Below are 16,158 nucleotides of genomic sequence, written 5' to 3'. Positions count from 1 at the left end.
AGCATTGCTGCAGAAACGCTGCTTTGGAAGCTCTTCATTCACAGTCAATGATTGCCCTTTTTCCATGAACAGCAGTGCCCAGAACAGGGTGGTTTCTGAACTAAAACAAGTAGTATTCTCAGCACGTATGATCTAAACATGAGCTGACCTGTTACATTTGAATTGAAAATCACCATTAATGTGTATTTAACTATTCAACGGGAATACTGTTTTTCATGTACTTGTCAGTTTTGCGATTTTAGGCTTTTAATAGAGTTCTTGTTTTTAGTTTGAAGAAAAGAAAACCTGCTTCACGCTTTATCAGTTTATTCCTGTAGGTTTCATTTAAAATTTGTATTTTTAAAGGCCTTTTTTTTCTGCATTGAGCTGTTAATCTCCACTTCATCAGCTCTTCTATACATCAGTCTCTACAATTTCATTTATATCTGTATTCTGAAGGTTTCATACATCATTCGCCTGTTTATATACAAGATTTTATTTGCTTTTGGCAGTATTTTTTGAAAGTTGGAATGACAAAGAGATTCCTAAAATCCATTCTGTTAAATCCTTAAAACTTAAATATGCTAAAAAAAATTAGTGTATATTTAAATATGACTGAATTTGCATATTTAAACGTTTTTAAATATACTTTTGAAAACGTGTCATAAAAAGTGGGTAACACTTTAGTTTAGATTCGATTTCCCACTATTAACTAGTGGCCTATTACCTGCTTATTATTTCCATTTTGGCTTTGAATTAGTACTTATAAAGTATGATCTTATTCTACATCCCTAGACCTACAAAATACCTAAATCCAAATTACTACCTCACTCACTATTAATAAGCAGCAATGCAACACCTATTGAGCTAAAAGTCTAAAGCTGCAGTCACACTGCACTTTTCGCCTCATAGACTTCCATATATACACATTTGAATGCGACAGAGAGGATACGCAAGCTTGTGCGACAAGTTTCAAAGTTCGCTGTGTTGCAAAATTCAAGCTTGGTGGACTCTGACCTGCGAAATTACGTTATGTGACTGTGTGAGACCAATCAAAAATCAAAAGATGACCGCTCTGTACAGAAATGTAAAACATGGAGAAATCGCATTTTGTATGCTTACAGTGTGCGGCGTGAGGCTAAAAGTAAAAATTGTACCTTAAAATAAAGTTTGATCAAAGAGTGTTTGCAATTCCCAATGTAACCAATCATTGCAGAAATAGGTTGATGATGATATTAATAATAATAATAATAATAGTAATTCTTCTTCTTATTATTATCATTAATATTATTATCATCATCAACATCTTTTTTAATCTTTTTTCTGATTTGCAATGTGCATTGTCCTTTGTCCAAAATTTAACCATTACGAAACATCTCTTTGATTATTATTTAAAAAGTATGATAATCATCGCTCTCTTTCATATTTTAGTATTACCATTTCCCTCAAAAACTCACTTTTCACTTTCAGTTGTGGACCAGTGTCTTGACGCAGACGTGTGTGATCAGATTTGTGTCCATTCCAATGGCTCTGTTGTTTGTGACTGTCAGGATGGATATCAGCTGACCGCCGGGACGGGACAGTGCAGGGCAACAGGTTAGAAGGAGATTTCAATATTGTCCTGTAAAGACACACAAGATATTGTTTTATTTATATCTAAGATAATGTTTTGTGTGCAAATTTGGGTTAGTGTTAATGTAATATTATTTATACAGTGTATAAAAGTATTTATTAATGTTTTAAATGAGCTTTTATTCTTTTTTCCTTTAACTTTTTTTTGGTTGTCATTTTTTTATATTTCCGTTTAGTTGTATAACAAATTCATTAAATTTAATTTAATAAATAAACAAAAATAAAAATCTGATTTTGGTTTGCAGATACTTATGAATTTTTGACTGGATGTTTATGCTATGATGAATATGTTTCTGACTTGTAATATGTTTATGCTTTTTATTTAATGCTGTAAATTGTTTCATAAATGTTTATACATTTGTAAACATTTTATTAGCATGTGTTTTACAAAAAGGAAGAGTTGTAGTTATTATTCTAATGTTAGCCAGATGAATCAAGCTCTTCATAAATCAAAACATGCTCTACAGCAGGGGTTTTCAACCTTTTTCACTTCGGGGCCCACTTCCTTCGCTGATCAGTTTTTGAAGGCCCATTTAATTATATATAAAACAAACTATATAATATATACTATATATTATAACTATATACATATATAATTTTATAGATCTTTTTCAAAAACATATACCGATCCAAAGAGAACCACAGGTTAACAGGAAGATTCCAAAAGACCAGCTTCTGCTTTAAACTGGATTAATTGAATATCTACTATTAAATATCTACTATTCAAAAATACACAGACAAATATAGTAAAACACCCTAAATCTGGTGAAATGCATTGATCTGATGGCGGTTGAGTTTGCAGCTGGATATTATTGGGAGATCGCTGACAGGAACAGTGAAGAGCTCAGTCAGAGCGCGTCTGAAGCTCATATGTAACTTTATTTTACATTCTATGGCAGAAACAACATTGAGCCTCGCTAGATCTTCCTGTGTAGGTGCACATCCATTAAAAAACAATCATAGGACATTTATTTGGACAACTATGCAGATATATTAAATTCACAAAAAATTAACAAAGAGAGACTTTCACTTCATGCATAGATGGGAATGGACAGACTGACGTGTACTAGTTGCAGATGCGATCATCAGGCTGTTTTTGTGCCAAGTTTGAAGTAAACAACCAGAGAACAGGAGAAAGTGCAATACTTCAATCATTTTAAAATGTCATATTAATAATGACATCCAAAAGTTATAGTATAATATTGAGAGTTAATTTTAATCTCGCTGCCCACCTGCAGGATTGCTGAGGCCCACTAGTTGAGAATCCATACTCTACAGCAGGGGTGCGCAAACTTAGTCCTGGAGAGCCGGTATCACATGTTTTAGTTCCAACTCCAATTAAACCTACCGACACCAGCTAATCAAACTCTTTCTAGGTATACTAGAAACTTTCAGGCAGGTATGTTGAAAAAAGTTAAACAGTTAAACAATGCAGGACAGTGGCTCTCCAGGATCGAGTTTGAACACCTCTGACTGCACTACAGTATAATAAAATAGTACAAATGATATTTTAATGGTAATAAATTGTAGTGTGTAAGTTTGTGATTTATTGTATTCACCATTCACACATCACTAGCCATTTGACCATTCCAGACATCACTAGCCTTTGACATTTGAGCGATTTAAGCCAGTGAATTATTTGTTGATTTGTATTATTGAAATTGGCTCAGATGTTTGAAAGTTTTGTAAATAACGATTTCTGCTATCGCTAGCATTAACATCAGTAATTGTGCCGTTGGTTCCATGCAGGTGGCCTTGCTCATGTGGCGGTCAGCACTCAAGAGGGCATTAAAATGATGGACCTCAGCGGCTCTGAGGAAAGAAACATCACAGATAAAAGACTCTCACCAGGACCTGTTTCTGCACTGAATGCTCACAACACACTATACTGGAGCAGTCCAGAGAATGACATCATCTACAGGTGCAAAGCAAGATCCAGCATTTGTCTGATTCATCACTTATTGTTTGCACTTCCGCTTTAAAAAAAAAAAAAAATCTTTAAAGCAACATTATGTATCTTTTTTGCCAATGGTTCCTCATTGCGGTTAAAAAGCATTAATGCGTTTGCTACTAGTGTCATTAGTCTCTCACACTATGAACTTCCTCGTGGGCAGCGTGTGTTTGTAGACTATAAGCTGATAGAACTGCATTGCAGAAACCTCATTTGGAGACCATATCCATTGAGGAGGTAAAGTCTGTGTTACAGCTATAAATAAGGGGTGTGTTTGATCACATTCTTCATTCCAGATAAATTAGATCCAGCCCCGTATGCCAGATGTTGTCAGGAAATGCCAGTTTCTCCAGGTGTCTGCACAACAAGTGAGCAAAGTTTCCAATACCCAAACCTGTTAACCAGTAGTTAACTGAATTAACAGTTTGGTCTACCATCAATATAGGAGTTGACTGTGGAAGGAAGCTAAAGAAGAGCAGAAGCAGGAGAAGAAGTGATGGTAATAAATGAGCAGGGTTTATTGAATAATCTTAGTTGTGTTTTGGTGCGCTCTCGTTCTTCACCTGAACAGCACAAATATAACAAATGCATTATTATACATCAGGCCAAAAGACTTCGAGTTAGACACATACCCTCATATCAGTGGAGAGAATAATTTCATGAAACATTGTCACTATAAGACTAAACTATAAGCAGAACAATAATGCCGCAGTCTCACTAGAGTTTGTGCATGCAAAATTCTGTCGTACAGTGCTGTGAAAAGGGGTGGGATTAAACAAGATGATTAGACATTTAAAAAAGCGAGCGATTGGTCCATATTTTAAATTTCTGTCCAGAGAGGTCATGTTTTGATCCTTGATTGGTCTCACGCGGTCACGTGATGTGATTTCGCAGGTCAGAGTTCACCAAGCTTGAACTTTCCTTTGCAGCAAACTGCGGAACTTGTCCCACAACCTTGCGTTTCCGGTCTGACACATTCGTGTGCTTATGAATGGAAGTCTATGGGGAGAAAAGTGCTGTTTGACCGCAACTTAAGAAATATATATATATATATTAAATCAATAAATGATTAATATAATAAACAATAAACGTAAATTAATTAAAAATATGAATAAATAAATGGATGACTAAACGAATATCTAAGATTTATAAATGATTATATAGCTATAAATGCTATATAAATTATAAGCTATAAATTATTAATGCAAAACAAATGATAAAGAAACATAAAATAACATAGAATTGATTTCATTTAAAGCACACACAGGTTATTACAAATTTCTGATTTTACAGGTGAGACTCAATATATCGTGATATTTTCGGACACGATACTTTATTCATATTCTGGCACCAAGTATCGATATTGAATGAACAAAAACGGTTGAAGGAAACGGCAAGATGCGCAAAATGTGCAACATAAAAACAGAGTAGGATTAACTTTTTTTTTATTAGAAAATATGCACATAAACTATGATGGAAAAACTTTTACTGAACAAATTGCAGTATACACATTAAAGAAATAATGTAATTTTGTTATAAGAGATCATGTGATGATAATAATGTGGCAGAGCACATTGTAAAACATCTGAAATGTTGTTTTGGTTATTCTAAAACACCTTTACCATCTCAGTATTAGTGTTATTAAATTATTAATGATCTCCAGAATCAAGAGCATCTGTGCTCCGCGTCTCATGCCTTCAAATGCTACTGCACATTCACTGCATGTCAGGATTGCCTTCTGAGGCACAAATTATTTATTAAATAAAGAAAAGATTGACGCAGCTTCTCATACCATTGCAAATTCTGTTTTTACTGTTGATATTTAACGCCAGATAATCAGGAAGTGACGATATTGTTCGCTTTGACTCGTTGGATGGAAACGCTGCTTTATTTTATATTATTATATAATCCACTTTTGCCCATAAAGTTAATTCGCATTTTTGGATGGAAACATAGCTTAGGACACACCGGTGTCATTTACCTTTTTAGTCACAAACTGCTCTCTTTAAATCAGCATTTTAAGCTTGTTTGACAGCTCTGAACTTGTTTTACATATTTTCAATTCTATAAAACATGCTGTTAATAATTTGTGATATATCGTGGAATCGCTGATGTTGTGATATAAATATCAGAGGCAAAATATTGTGACAATATCTCTACTATAAATGTACTAATAGCTTATACTTAGGGAATCGTCATACGTTTATGCATATTTGTTTAGACTTAAAGTACCTTTCTTAAAAAAAAAAAAAAAAAAAAACACCCACTGAATTGAATTAATGTTATACAAATTAAAATGTGTTTTTTTTTTTTTTTTTGCTCCAAATTGGAGATAGTTATGTTTGTAACTCTAGAGCATGAAGAATGACTGGGCTATTTTGCCATTGAGGTGACTGGTTTAAGTTTCCAGTAAAACTAGTTTTCTTCTTTACTCAGTATATGAAGCTGATAACTGAAGGGAGAGGTAGAAGGATAAAAGGAAAACTGAGACAATTGAAAAGAAAACGGAGGATACGATAAATGAGAACTGAGCCTTTAATTATTTGCATGGCCCCAGTAGTATCTAGATCTCTTTTTTCAGAACCATCCACTGCAAAGCGTAAAACAAGGCCTTATATTCTCTTCAGCAAAGACCAAACACAGCAGGAAAAGATTGATGTACAGTTGAAGTAAGAATTATAAGGCTCCCTTTGAATTTTTTTTCTTGTATAAATATTTCCCAAATTATGTTTAACAGAGCAAGGAAATTATTACAGTAGGCCTGATAATATTTTTTCTTCTGAAGAAAGTCTTATTTGTTTTATTTCGGCTAGAATAAAAGCAGTTTTACTTTTTTAAAAATACATTTTAAGGTCAAAATGAATAGCCCCTTTAAGCTATATATTTTTCTATAGTCATCTGTACAGATCAAACCATCATTATACAATAACTTGCCTAATTACCCTAACCTGCCTAGTTAACCTAATTAACCCAGTTAAGCATTTAAATGTCCCTTTAAGCTGTATAGAAGTCTTTAAAAATATCTAGTAAAATATTCTTTACTGTCATCATGGCAAAGGGAAAATAAATTAGTTATTAGAAATGAGTTATTAAAACTATTATGCTTAGAAATGTGTTGAAAAAAAATCTGCTCTCGGTTTAACAGAAATTGGGGAAAAAATTCAACAGGGAGACGAATAATTCAGAATATATTGAAGAGTCACACTCTTTATACTGTTCATGTGTCTGGCCCTCAGCCAGAGAGAGTTCATTTATCAAAGGATGGCCTTGCTGGGTGTGGGATTTCCCGGCACTGAAATTGTGTCCCAGTGTAGCCCTGGGCCTGATAGGTTATAAAGTAACAGAGCCTCTTTATTTGAGTGTCTTCTATTGATTGTTCTTTGGCCTTGTGTCTGATCACTTTCTGTTTCTTTGCTGGCTCTGGCATGGCATTAGTTTTGAGACTTGCATATTAGGCTGAATGAATGAATAAGCTGTGAGGAGATCTGTGACGACACCCTGATGTATCCAAGTTTTAAAGTGTTGCTCCCATATGTCACACAAAGTATCATGGTGTGTAGGAAAAAAGGTCTATTGGTTGAATGGATAATCAAGTCCAACACAAAATGCACAATTTAAGCCAGTTTATCTGTCTGTTTCAGGATGTCCTTAGACTCCGGTGACCACAGACCAGCTGTGTGGTTGAAGGCTTCAAAAGGCATTGTGGGATTGGCAGTGGACTGGATCCATGAGAGTCTGTATTGGATCAGCACCAGTACTCGTGCTTTACACATGGCCTCTCTGAAAAACACCAAGCAAAGGCTGCTTATCTCTGGGCTCTCTAAACCTACTGCTGTTGCTGTCCAGCCACTGTTAGGGTAAGGAAATGCAGCTTTTCTATGCCATAACAGGGCTTGACATTAACACAAACTTGCCAAATGCGGGTGGATTTCATCTGTGGCGGGTTACACAGCCACACCAGCTAGCCACTTTGGCTGGTTAAAGTTTAATTGTAGTTTTCTTAAAAAGCAGAGTTTAGGGCCAGCGTTAGAGATGACAAAAACCTGTTTTTGTGTTAGCAAAAGGAGCATGGTATATACCTAATGAGAGCATGATCACACGCGAGGTGAGCAGTGTTGGGTAAGTTACTTTAAACAAGTAATAGATTGCAAATTACTACTGGAAAATTGTAATCTGATTACATTGCTAATTACGTGATGTAAAAAGTAATCAGATTACTAATTACTTTACTTTGAAGTTACTTTTAAAACGTATAAAATACAACATAAAGGGAAGCTCTTTCAGTAATTTAATATTCACGAAGAAACATTACAATGGGTTAATCACAGCAGCTTGACATTTTCAAAAGACTTAAGAGTTCAACCAAACTTTACAATTCTCTCATCATTCACTTGTTCCAAACTTGTTTGTTAATTAGTTAATTAGTTTGTTTGTTTGTTTTAACAAAAAAAGAAGACATTTATAAAAAAAAAAAAAAAACTGGATACCTGAAACCATTGACATCTAGAATATGCAAAAGCACTGCAGTGTTCTGTGTGGTAATTAGTCTACCGAAATGTGTATATTCCATACAATGCATGAAGCTGACCAGTCAGTCCTTGTCACATGATTCGTGGTTTTTAACTGGTGCACCTGCAAAATGCGAGTGTGCACAATATGAGCTCTGGATATGTGTGTGCAAGCCGTGCGCCTCCATTGGAATTAACGAACTTGCACGTGCAAAAGACGCAATATGTAAACTCTCTTCAAATTCAGAACACCTTCACTCCTGATTCTACACAAAAATTCAACTTCCTCTTTCCTGACGAATTGTCATAGAATGCTTTTTGTTCAATCGCTCGAACAAGTTGCTGGTCGAGGTTAAAAGCAGATGAAAGCTCTTCAGAGACTAGACATAGACTGCACAGCAATAGTTTTGTTCTTCCGCTCAATGAAATCAAAGTAATGTCTGTATTTACACTCGAAAAAGCAAACACACTCGTCAGCATCCATCACCATTTCAGCTCATGTTCTCCAGCAATTTACTATTACTATTACCAACTCTTGAGGTGAGAAGCAGGCAAATTTTTTTTTTTCACTCACTAATGTGATGCACATGAGTGTTTATAAGTTTTAAAAAAAACTGTTCTTTATTGCGTGAAGCATCTGTGCCTAAAAACGCAATTGGTGTTATCGGTTCTCTTTGAAACAGACTGGACAAAAAGTGACGCTCTTGCACCCACAGTCCTGCTACTTTTAAGAGCTTGAGATTTTTTTTTTAGATGTCTTTTTGTAAGCAGCAGCGGTTGCTTTCACTTTAACCATTCTATGAACAGATTATTAATGGGCCCAACATTACCTGTGTGACGTGATCATCTTTTCATTATCACACACAATATGTTTTTCACCTGCTTTCTTTTGCTTAGTTATTTTAGGCTAAGAATTATTATTTTTTATGTATTTGTTTTTGGTGTGGCTAGAGAAAAATGTGGCAAATCCTGTTGAGGCTTAAAAAGTCATGTAAAATAAAAAAATAGTTTCAATTTGAAACTATGAAACCACAACCCATTTGTTCATGCTCACTGAGCAAGTATATACACGGCAAACAAAAAAGTGAAAAGAATGAGGTGGCATGTGGACAGAACACAGAATCTGAATCAAGTAGTTTTAGCATGACAAAGTCACATTTTATGCATATAAAATATATTTTCCCGACTACAAAATTGTGACTAGTGAAAATGGCGAGTGGCTAGTAATGTTGGAAAACTGCTAGCCACAGTGTCTGGTTATCAAAACAAGTTAATGCCAAGCCCTGGTCATATATACAGCTGTGGAAGAAAATTCTAAATTTAATGTGGAATAATGCTTTATAGTTGTGTATTTGTGTACAATTGTAAAATCATTTTCACATAACCATGCAAAATAGAAAAAAAAGTCATCTAGAGCATTTTGTGGGGCATAAAATAAGAACAAAAATATTTTAGACAATACAACACCAGTGAATCTTATTTCAGTTCCTCAGTCTAGGCTGAAACGTAGAGGGGACAGAGCTTTCTCTTTGGCGGGTCCTTGGTTGTGGAACACCTTGCCCCTTGAGATTAGAATGGCTCCATCATTATCTATTTTTAAATCACTTCTTTTTTTGTTTGTTAAAATTATTATTCAATGATAATAACAACAATAATAATATAATAGTAATATGTTATTAGACTTACGCTAAATAAATTGTGTTATATAATATCTTAAATAATTTCGACTTTTACTTTCATAAAGTATATTATGCAGCTGTATTAAAATGTAGTAATATACTATTAAATATACTATATGTTATATACAGTACTTAAAACACAATTATAATTATATATCTAATTTAAAATCGTAATGAATTGGGATTATTTTTACAGGCACATCTTTAAGCTGATGATGCGTGTGGTGATGTTTCTTTTTCAGCATACGATTTTGAAAAGCTTAAAGGTATAAGTCATGAGTTTGCTGGTAATTTACTCATCCAAGGTGTAGGTAACAAGTAATAGTCTATTATAATGAAAGTGAATTGATATGCTTCATAAAAACATGTAAAGTGAACACATCCTTTGTTTTGTAAAGGTAAATGATAAGTGTGTGTAAAACAAATATTAACATTTTAAACTGTAGACCACTTAATTTAGCCAGCGGGCAAATGAAGCAGTATGTCAACATTTCTGCATCTACAGATTGTGAAATAAGATGTACTATGAAACTTACAGACCATATTTAAAATGAATGAACAAAAGACAGCCAGTACTTACGCAAGTATAGAGTGCGGGAAGTAAGTATTGGACACGTCATGTTTTTCATGGGAAAAATATTCCTAAAGGAGCTGTTGACATGAAGTTGAACCAGAATTTGGTAAAAACCCAAACAATACAAACATAAAAATAAAACAAAACAGAAAAATGAGTCATGTGTAATAACAATGGAATGACACAAGGAGAAAGTGCTGAACTACCGGAATGTATTTAATATAAAAGGCTTTATTGGTGATGGCAGCTTAAAGACGACACATGCTTTGTTCAGGTGGGATTTTTTATTTATTTTTTTTTTACTGACTTGAAGTATAAAAATCTTGATGGTTCTGTGGGTTTCGTCTATCAAATCTGGTCTTTATTTTGTATTGGATTCAAGCCAGATGGTTGGCTAGGCCATTCTGCAGCTTGATTTTCTTTCTCTGAAAACATTTGAGTGTTTTCATTGGCTGTATATTGGATCACTGTCTTGCTGAAATATCCACAATTAGGGGTGTAACGATTTATCGTTGTACAATTTATTGCGATGCAAAAATGTCACAATATGCATCGTGGCGTTATGACGATTTGATTACGATACGACGTCCATTTTCTCTTATTAGTTGAGCTGTTTGCAAGTGAGCTACGTTCCACCGGCTGTCGCACGTGAGTTCAGATTGCAGCAGCAGTAATGTTAGCAGACCAAGATGAGTGGAGCTGAAATAGAGGATGGCCCATCCTCTCAAAATCAGACGTCTTGCAACATTTCGGTTGTACAGTCATTGCTTTAGACTCGTCCGCTTTTTGACACGCATACTGGGTCAAACATAGCCGAAGTTTTAAAGTCTTCACAGTGATTTACATACTTTGCACAGCGACAGGGATACCTTCTAATGGTGTTGAAAGAGTCACATACTGTATTTATAGGGTACAATTCACCCTAAAATATCATTCTGTCTTCATATAATGTTCCCGCCGCAAAATCACACATGACGTGAGCTGACCGTGAACTGTTACTACAGAGGGCGGACTATGATAGACGCGCGCGTATGGCAAGCCATTTTAGCATTTAAACCTTTGTTCTGACTATCCATAAATATATTTAGAGATATCTCTAATTATATTTTGACTAGTCATAATTATAATTCAACTAGTCAGAATGACAATTAGAGATATCTGCAATTACAATTGTACTAGTACGAAATCAGATTGGAGATATCTGCAAATATATTATGACTAGTCATATTCCTCCATTGACTTCCATTGAAAAATATTTGCAGATATCTCTAAATGAGTTTTGACTAGTCACAATTGTAATAAGAGATATCTCCAAATTAATTTAATTAAATATGAATTAAATACCTGGAAATGTGGATTTTTTTTTGCACACACAAAAAACGCAAGTGACCAAGCAAAGCCTTAAGCTCTTACTGTTAAATTCAATTGAATAGAAAGCTTATTTTTTTTGCACCTTTACTTAAATTTTTCCTTAATTTTGTCTCTGTCATTTCAATAATATTTTTAAGAAGTTTTTAAATTGTTTTATTTTCCAGAGACAGGTCTGTTTAATTTATTTTCTTAAAGAAGGTTCAGTTTAACAAGTTGAAACAAAAGAAATACATAAAAAATAGTTTACTTGGTAAAATTTGCATTTCAGTTTAATTTTCAATTTTTATTCCAAATATCGTGATACATATCGAATCGTGAACATTATATCGTGATACACATCGTATCGTGAGCTGAGTGTATCGTTACACCCCTATCCACAATGGTTTATCTTTATCATCCTGCTAATGTAGATTTTGGACTGAAGCAGCTAATATTCTTTTACATTGATAAAAGGCAGAGGGTTGCTGAAGAACTACTAAGATTTCAGCTGCTCTCTGGGCTTTCACTGCCTTTCTTCATGTGTTCAATATATTTCCCAGTGTCTTTTCCTTTTATAACGCATCCCTCCATTTGTAAACTAATATGTTTTGTTTTTCCTTTGCATATATGGATTTCTTTGGTTGTTTCCAACATCCATTTAAAATTTCAAGTTAACAGCACCTTTATAAATATGTTTTCTGATTGAAATGGTGACATTACATACTTTCCCCTCCACTGTATAGCAACCAATATATTTGTATAAACACAGCTGTCATTTCGCAAACACAGCACATGCAGTATATTCATCTTATAGTATGCAATAACAATGTGTCGTTTTGAAATGTCAACCTTAAGCATCCCACCCAACTTGCATTATATGGACTCACTGATGGATTGTTTTTCTTACTTTGTGTACAGCATTTAACCAGTTTTTCTTCCTAAAGGTATGTGTTTTGGGCAGAAGGTGGGGAGTCTGCCAGAATTGAGCGTGTCGGTTTGGACGGGGAAAGCAGATTTGCATTGGTAGTTTCATTTGTACGTAACCCTGTCGCAATCTCACTAGGTAAGTATCTGCAGTACTAGCTTAGTTGTAAAGTCAAACCTCTTTTCACTCCATATGTTAATTCACTTTAATTTGCTTTTATTCATACATTAGTTTAAGGATGAGATTTAACTATACTTTATTATGTAGAATGGTGGCCAAGATTATTAGTATACTACATATTTAAAAGGTTTTTTTTAATTAGCCACAACTATACAAAAATCACTGTCAGTTTTGCAAATTCACGCAGTCATGAGACTTTACAGAAGAAACCAAGTTAGTGTGACATTCTCAGGAAATATATGGCCTTTATGCCACTAGATGTGCTAATTGATTTGTTGCAAAAGGAGGAACTCAGCAAGCATTTTTGTTTTTAAAAGATGCCTAATAGATGTCTAATAGACATCTAAACATAGTTATCTTGGCTAAAACAAGGCTAAATCAGTAAAAATCTACTAGACGTTTAAGAAAAGCCCAAAACTAGACTAGTCATCAAATAAACAGAAATGAATGACTAAACATATAAAGTCTAATCTGTATAGATTTGGTTTATTTTTAGGTGTATATTAGATTTTCACTGGCAGCCCAAGTTTAGCCTTGTTATACCCAAGCTGTCTACATTTAGATGTCTATTAAACACAGAATTGTTTGCTGGGTACCGACTTCCACAGTTTTTAAAACCTTACACACGAGTATATACTGTACTGTTCTGAAAGATTTTTAAAACCAATTCATTGAGATAAATGATTTCATGAAGAACCTTAAACATTAAGGGAATATTTTTATTTCACAAAATCTTTTTAATATTGGAAACAACCCAGCAGGCACACAGCGACATAAGACATTATTATTAGGTAAGATTTAGGTCGTGACATCTGGTGACTAAAATTCAATCTCTAACCAGCATCTAAGGACAACCAGGAATAGAGATTTAGCATGGACGGAGGGGACGCACCCCTCACCAAAACCCCTCAATTATAAAAGTTGTTTGCTGGGAAATCTCTCAGATAATCTTTTCAGATCTTTCAGATTAATTATTAAAACAAATCATTTTAGCCACCACTGTAGAAAAGATGTCTCTTAAGCAACTGTTTTTCAACTTCATATTTTACTTCACTTTTCATGCATTCAAATAATCAGTTCTCCCAAAAAACATCATTATATCATTAATAGGATATTTTACATGAAATCTGAGAGCTGTCTCATACTTCATAGACCGGAATGAGGGGACTTGTGGAGCTGCGCATTGATGGACTTGCTCTTCAGTGTTTGGAAGTTCAGCAGTGAAATTTAAACAACTGAACTGAACTTAAACTCTGAAAACTGGAACTTCTGTTAAGCTGCTTTGGCACAATTTACATTTTAAAATGACAGAAGAAATAAACAAATAAACAATGATCCAAATTCAAAAAAGAACAAAAAACATTGTCAAAACTGTCCATGTGACTTCAGCAGTTTAGCTGTAATTAAACAAAGCTCCAGAAACAATCTTTTGCACCAAAAAAAGTAAAAATGACAATGTTGACCAATGTCTTCTCTTTTGCAATTGGTCAGGGGGTGTTTTTACTACAGTACGTGCAATACAGCGTGTTGCGATTATAACATAACATAAGTGTTATATTACCAGAAGTAAAAGCACAGCCTGAACTTTACTATTTTTCCTGCTGCACAAAAGTGTTTTTGGAGTTTGATATGATTACAATTGAACCACTGAAGTCACATTGAATGCTTTGACAATGATTTTAATTATTTTCCTAATGGTTTGGAGACCCTTGCTGTCTATGAAGGATGAGAAAGCCCTCAGATTTCATCTAAAATATTGTATTTTGTGCTCTGAATATAGAATAGAACAACATGAGAGTGAGTAATTATTAACAGCATTTTAATGTTTGGATGCACTGATACTATAAGGATGCTTGTTTCATGTCTGAATAATAATTGTCATCTATGGTTGTTAGTTTTCATCACTGAAATATGATAAAAAATTATTTCTTTGCTCATCTAGATATCCCTCGTGGGCTTCTGTACTGGGCCGACTCCGGTCTGCGCTCAATATCAAGGGTTTTATTTGATGGACAATATAGAAAGACGGTTGTAGAGTCCAATGGATACCTGGATCAGCCATTTGGACTGGCCATATTTGAGGTACACAACACAAGCCTTTGGATTTTCATTTATTCATTTTCTTTTTAGTCCCTTTATTAACCAGGGGTCACCACAGCGAAATGAACGGCTAACTTTTGCAGAATATGTTTTACACAGTGGATGCCCTTCCAGCTGCAACCCATCACTGGGAAACACCCATACACTCTCATTCACACACATACAGTATGGATAATTTGAGAGGGTGCTAGATGCAGACCTGGTGCAGTGCAATCTGATGTGCATCCAATGCTTTTTAATGCTCTCACCTAACCCCACCCCTAACCTTACCCGTCACAGTGAAGTCACTCACTCCATTGAGTGCATTGTGTTTGAGATTGCATCGCTGAGTGATGCAATCTCAGCTTGCATCATAAAGGCTGCATCCAGATACTATTGGATAATTTAGCTTACCCTATTCACCTATAGCGCACGTCTTGGACTTGTGGGGGAAAGCGAAGCACCCGGAGTAAACCCACTTGAACACGTGGGCTTTAAAGCAGCAACCTTCTTGCTTTTAAGTGACAGTGCTACCCACTGCACCACTGCATGCTTTGCCTTTGTAATATTTAATTTATAAAACATACCAGTATCTATGTTCATGCTACTAGGACAGGAGTTTTGTTTTATGTTGCTAGTATTTTTCCATACTTAATTACTTGGATACTAGTTATTGTTAGTTACTAATACTCATTCGTTACTACTGCCTAATAAATAGACACTGGAAGAGTACTTATTTATCCGATACTAGCACTTTTTCATTAGAAATGTGTACTTAATTATCATATTATAGTACCAATTAAGCAAAGTAGTACTTCTTATTAGTTACTAGTACTTTAGGTACTTATTAGATACTAGTAGATATTTCAGTAGGTACTAGTATCTATTGTAATATAGGTAAACATATTTTAAAACATATTGATTAAATAGTGAGTCAAATATTGTTGTTGACTTCTTCGTCTTTAAGATATGATCTGTTCAGTTTTGGATTAGTTGTATTCTATATGCATATGACAACTCTACATTTTATGTACTAGTTGTAGTTATTCTTTAGGCAAGTACTTATTAGATGCATACTAGTACCTATTATTATATGCTCATGCTTAATCATTAAAAACAAATACTTATTTATTTGATACTAAATAGAATAATTATATATTGTATTATTAGATACCTGTTTTTAATTATTTGGTGTAAATAGAATGTCATCGTGGTAATGGACGCAATTATTTCTCTGTACATTTTATGCAATTTTTTATTGTTTAATGAAACTATTGGTAATGTATATACTATATGTAATG

General features: G+C 34.3%; 2 protein-coding genes and 1 long non-coding RNA gene across 8 annotated transcripts in view; 1 reads left to right on the top strand and 2 right to left on the bottom strand.

Annotated features, from left to right (window-relative positions):
• Nucleotides 1–16,158, top strand: part of si:dkey-258f14.3 — a 47,821-nt gene that overhangs the window by 8,537 nt on the left and 23,126 nt on the right. For all 5 annotated transcript variants that reach the window (XM_073910123.1, XM_021478381.3, XM_073910122.1 and 2 more), the window contains exons 4-8: nucleotides 1,450–1,575; nucleotides 3,361–3,532; nucleotides 7,204–7,419; nucleotides 12,618–12,736; nucleotides 14,721–14,860. In XM_073910123.1, the coding sequence (XP_073766224.1) occupies nucleotides 1,450–1,575; nucleotides 3,361–3,532; nucleotides 7,204–7,419; nucleotides 12,618–12,736; nucleotides 14,721–14,860 (773 nt within the window). The remainder of the gene's footprint in view (nucleotides 1–1,449; nucleotides 1,576–3,360; nucleotides 3,533–7,203; nucleotides 7,420–12,617; nucleotides 12,737–14,720; nucleotides 14,861–16,158) is intronic.
• The window catches only part of LOC567909 (LON peptidase N-terminal domain and RING finger protein 1), a 42,025-nt gene that overhangs the window by 3,458 nt on the left and 22,409 nt on the right, over nucleotides 1–16,158 (bottom strand). Inside the window, exon 4 of one of the 2 annotated variants that reach the window (XM_073910125.1) lies at nucleotides 1,437–1,600. In XM_073910125.1, the coding sequence (XP_073766226.1) occupies nucleotides 1,577–1,600 (24 nt within the window). In that variant the 3' untranslated portion in view covers nucleotides 1,437–1,576. Of the gene's footprint in view, nucleotides 1–1,436; nucleotides 1,601–10,334; nucleotides 10,401–16,158 lie in introns of those variants that run through there. The other variant, XM_068223106.2, reaches the window with a different exon arrangement.
• On the bottom strand, nucleotides 12,118–15,880 carry LOC141375591 (uncharacterized). The gene is made up of 2 exons (XR_012384174.1): nucleotides 14,570–15,880; nucleotides 12,118–13,905 (listed from the first exon to the last, which is right to left on the bottom strand). It is a non-coding gene; the product is annotated as an uncharacterized lncRNA (long non-coding RNA).

The sequence above is a fragment of the Danio rerio genome, chromosome 8 (assembly GCF_049306965.1).
Source record: "Danio rerio strain Tuebingen ecotype United States chromosome 8, GRCz12tu, whole genome shotgun sequence".
Classification (NCBI taxonomy): Eukaryota; Metazoa; Chordata; class Actinopteri; order Cypriniformes; family Danionidae; genus Danio; species Danio rerio.
Note: the sequence above shows the minus strand (reverse complement) of the source record. Positions and strands in the feature narration are given on the sequence as shown.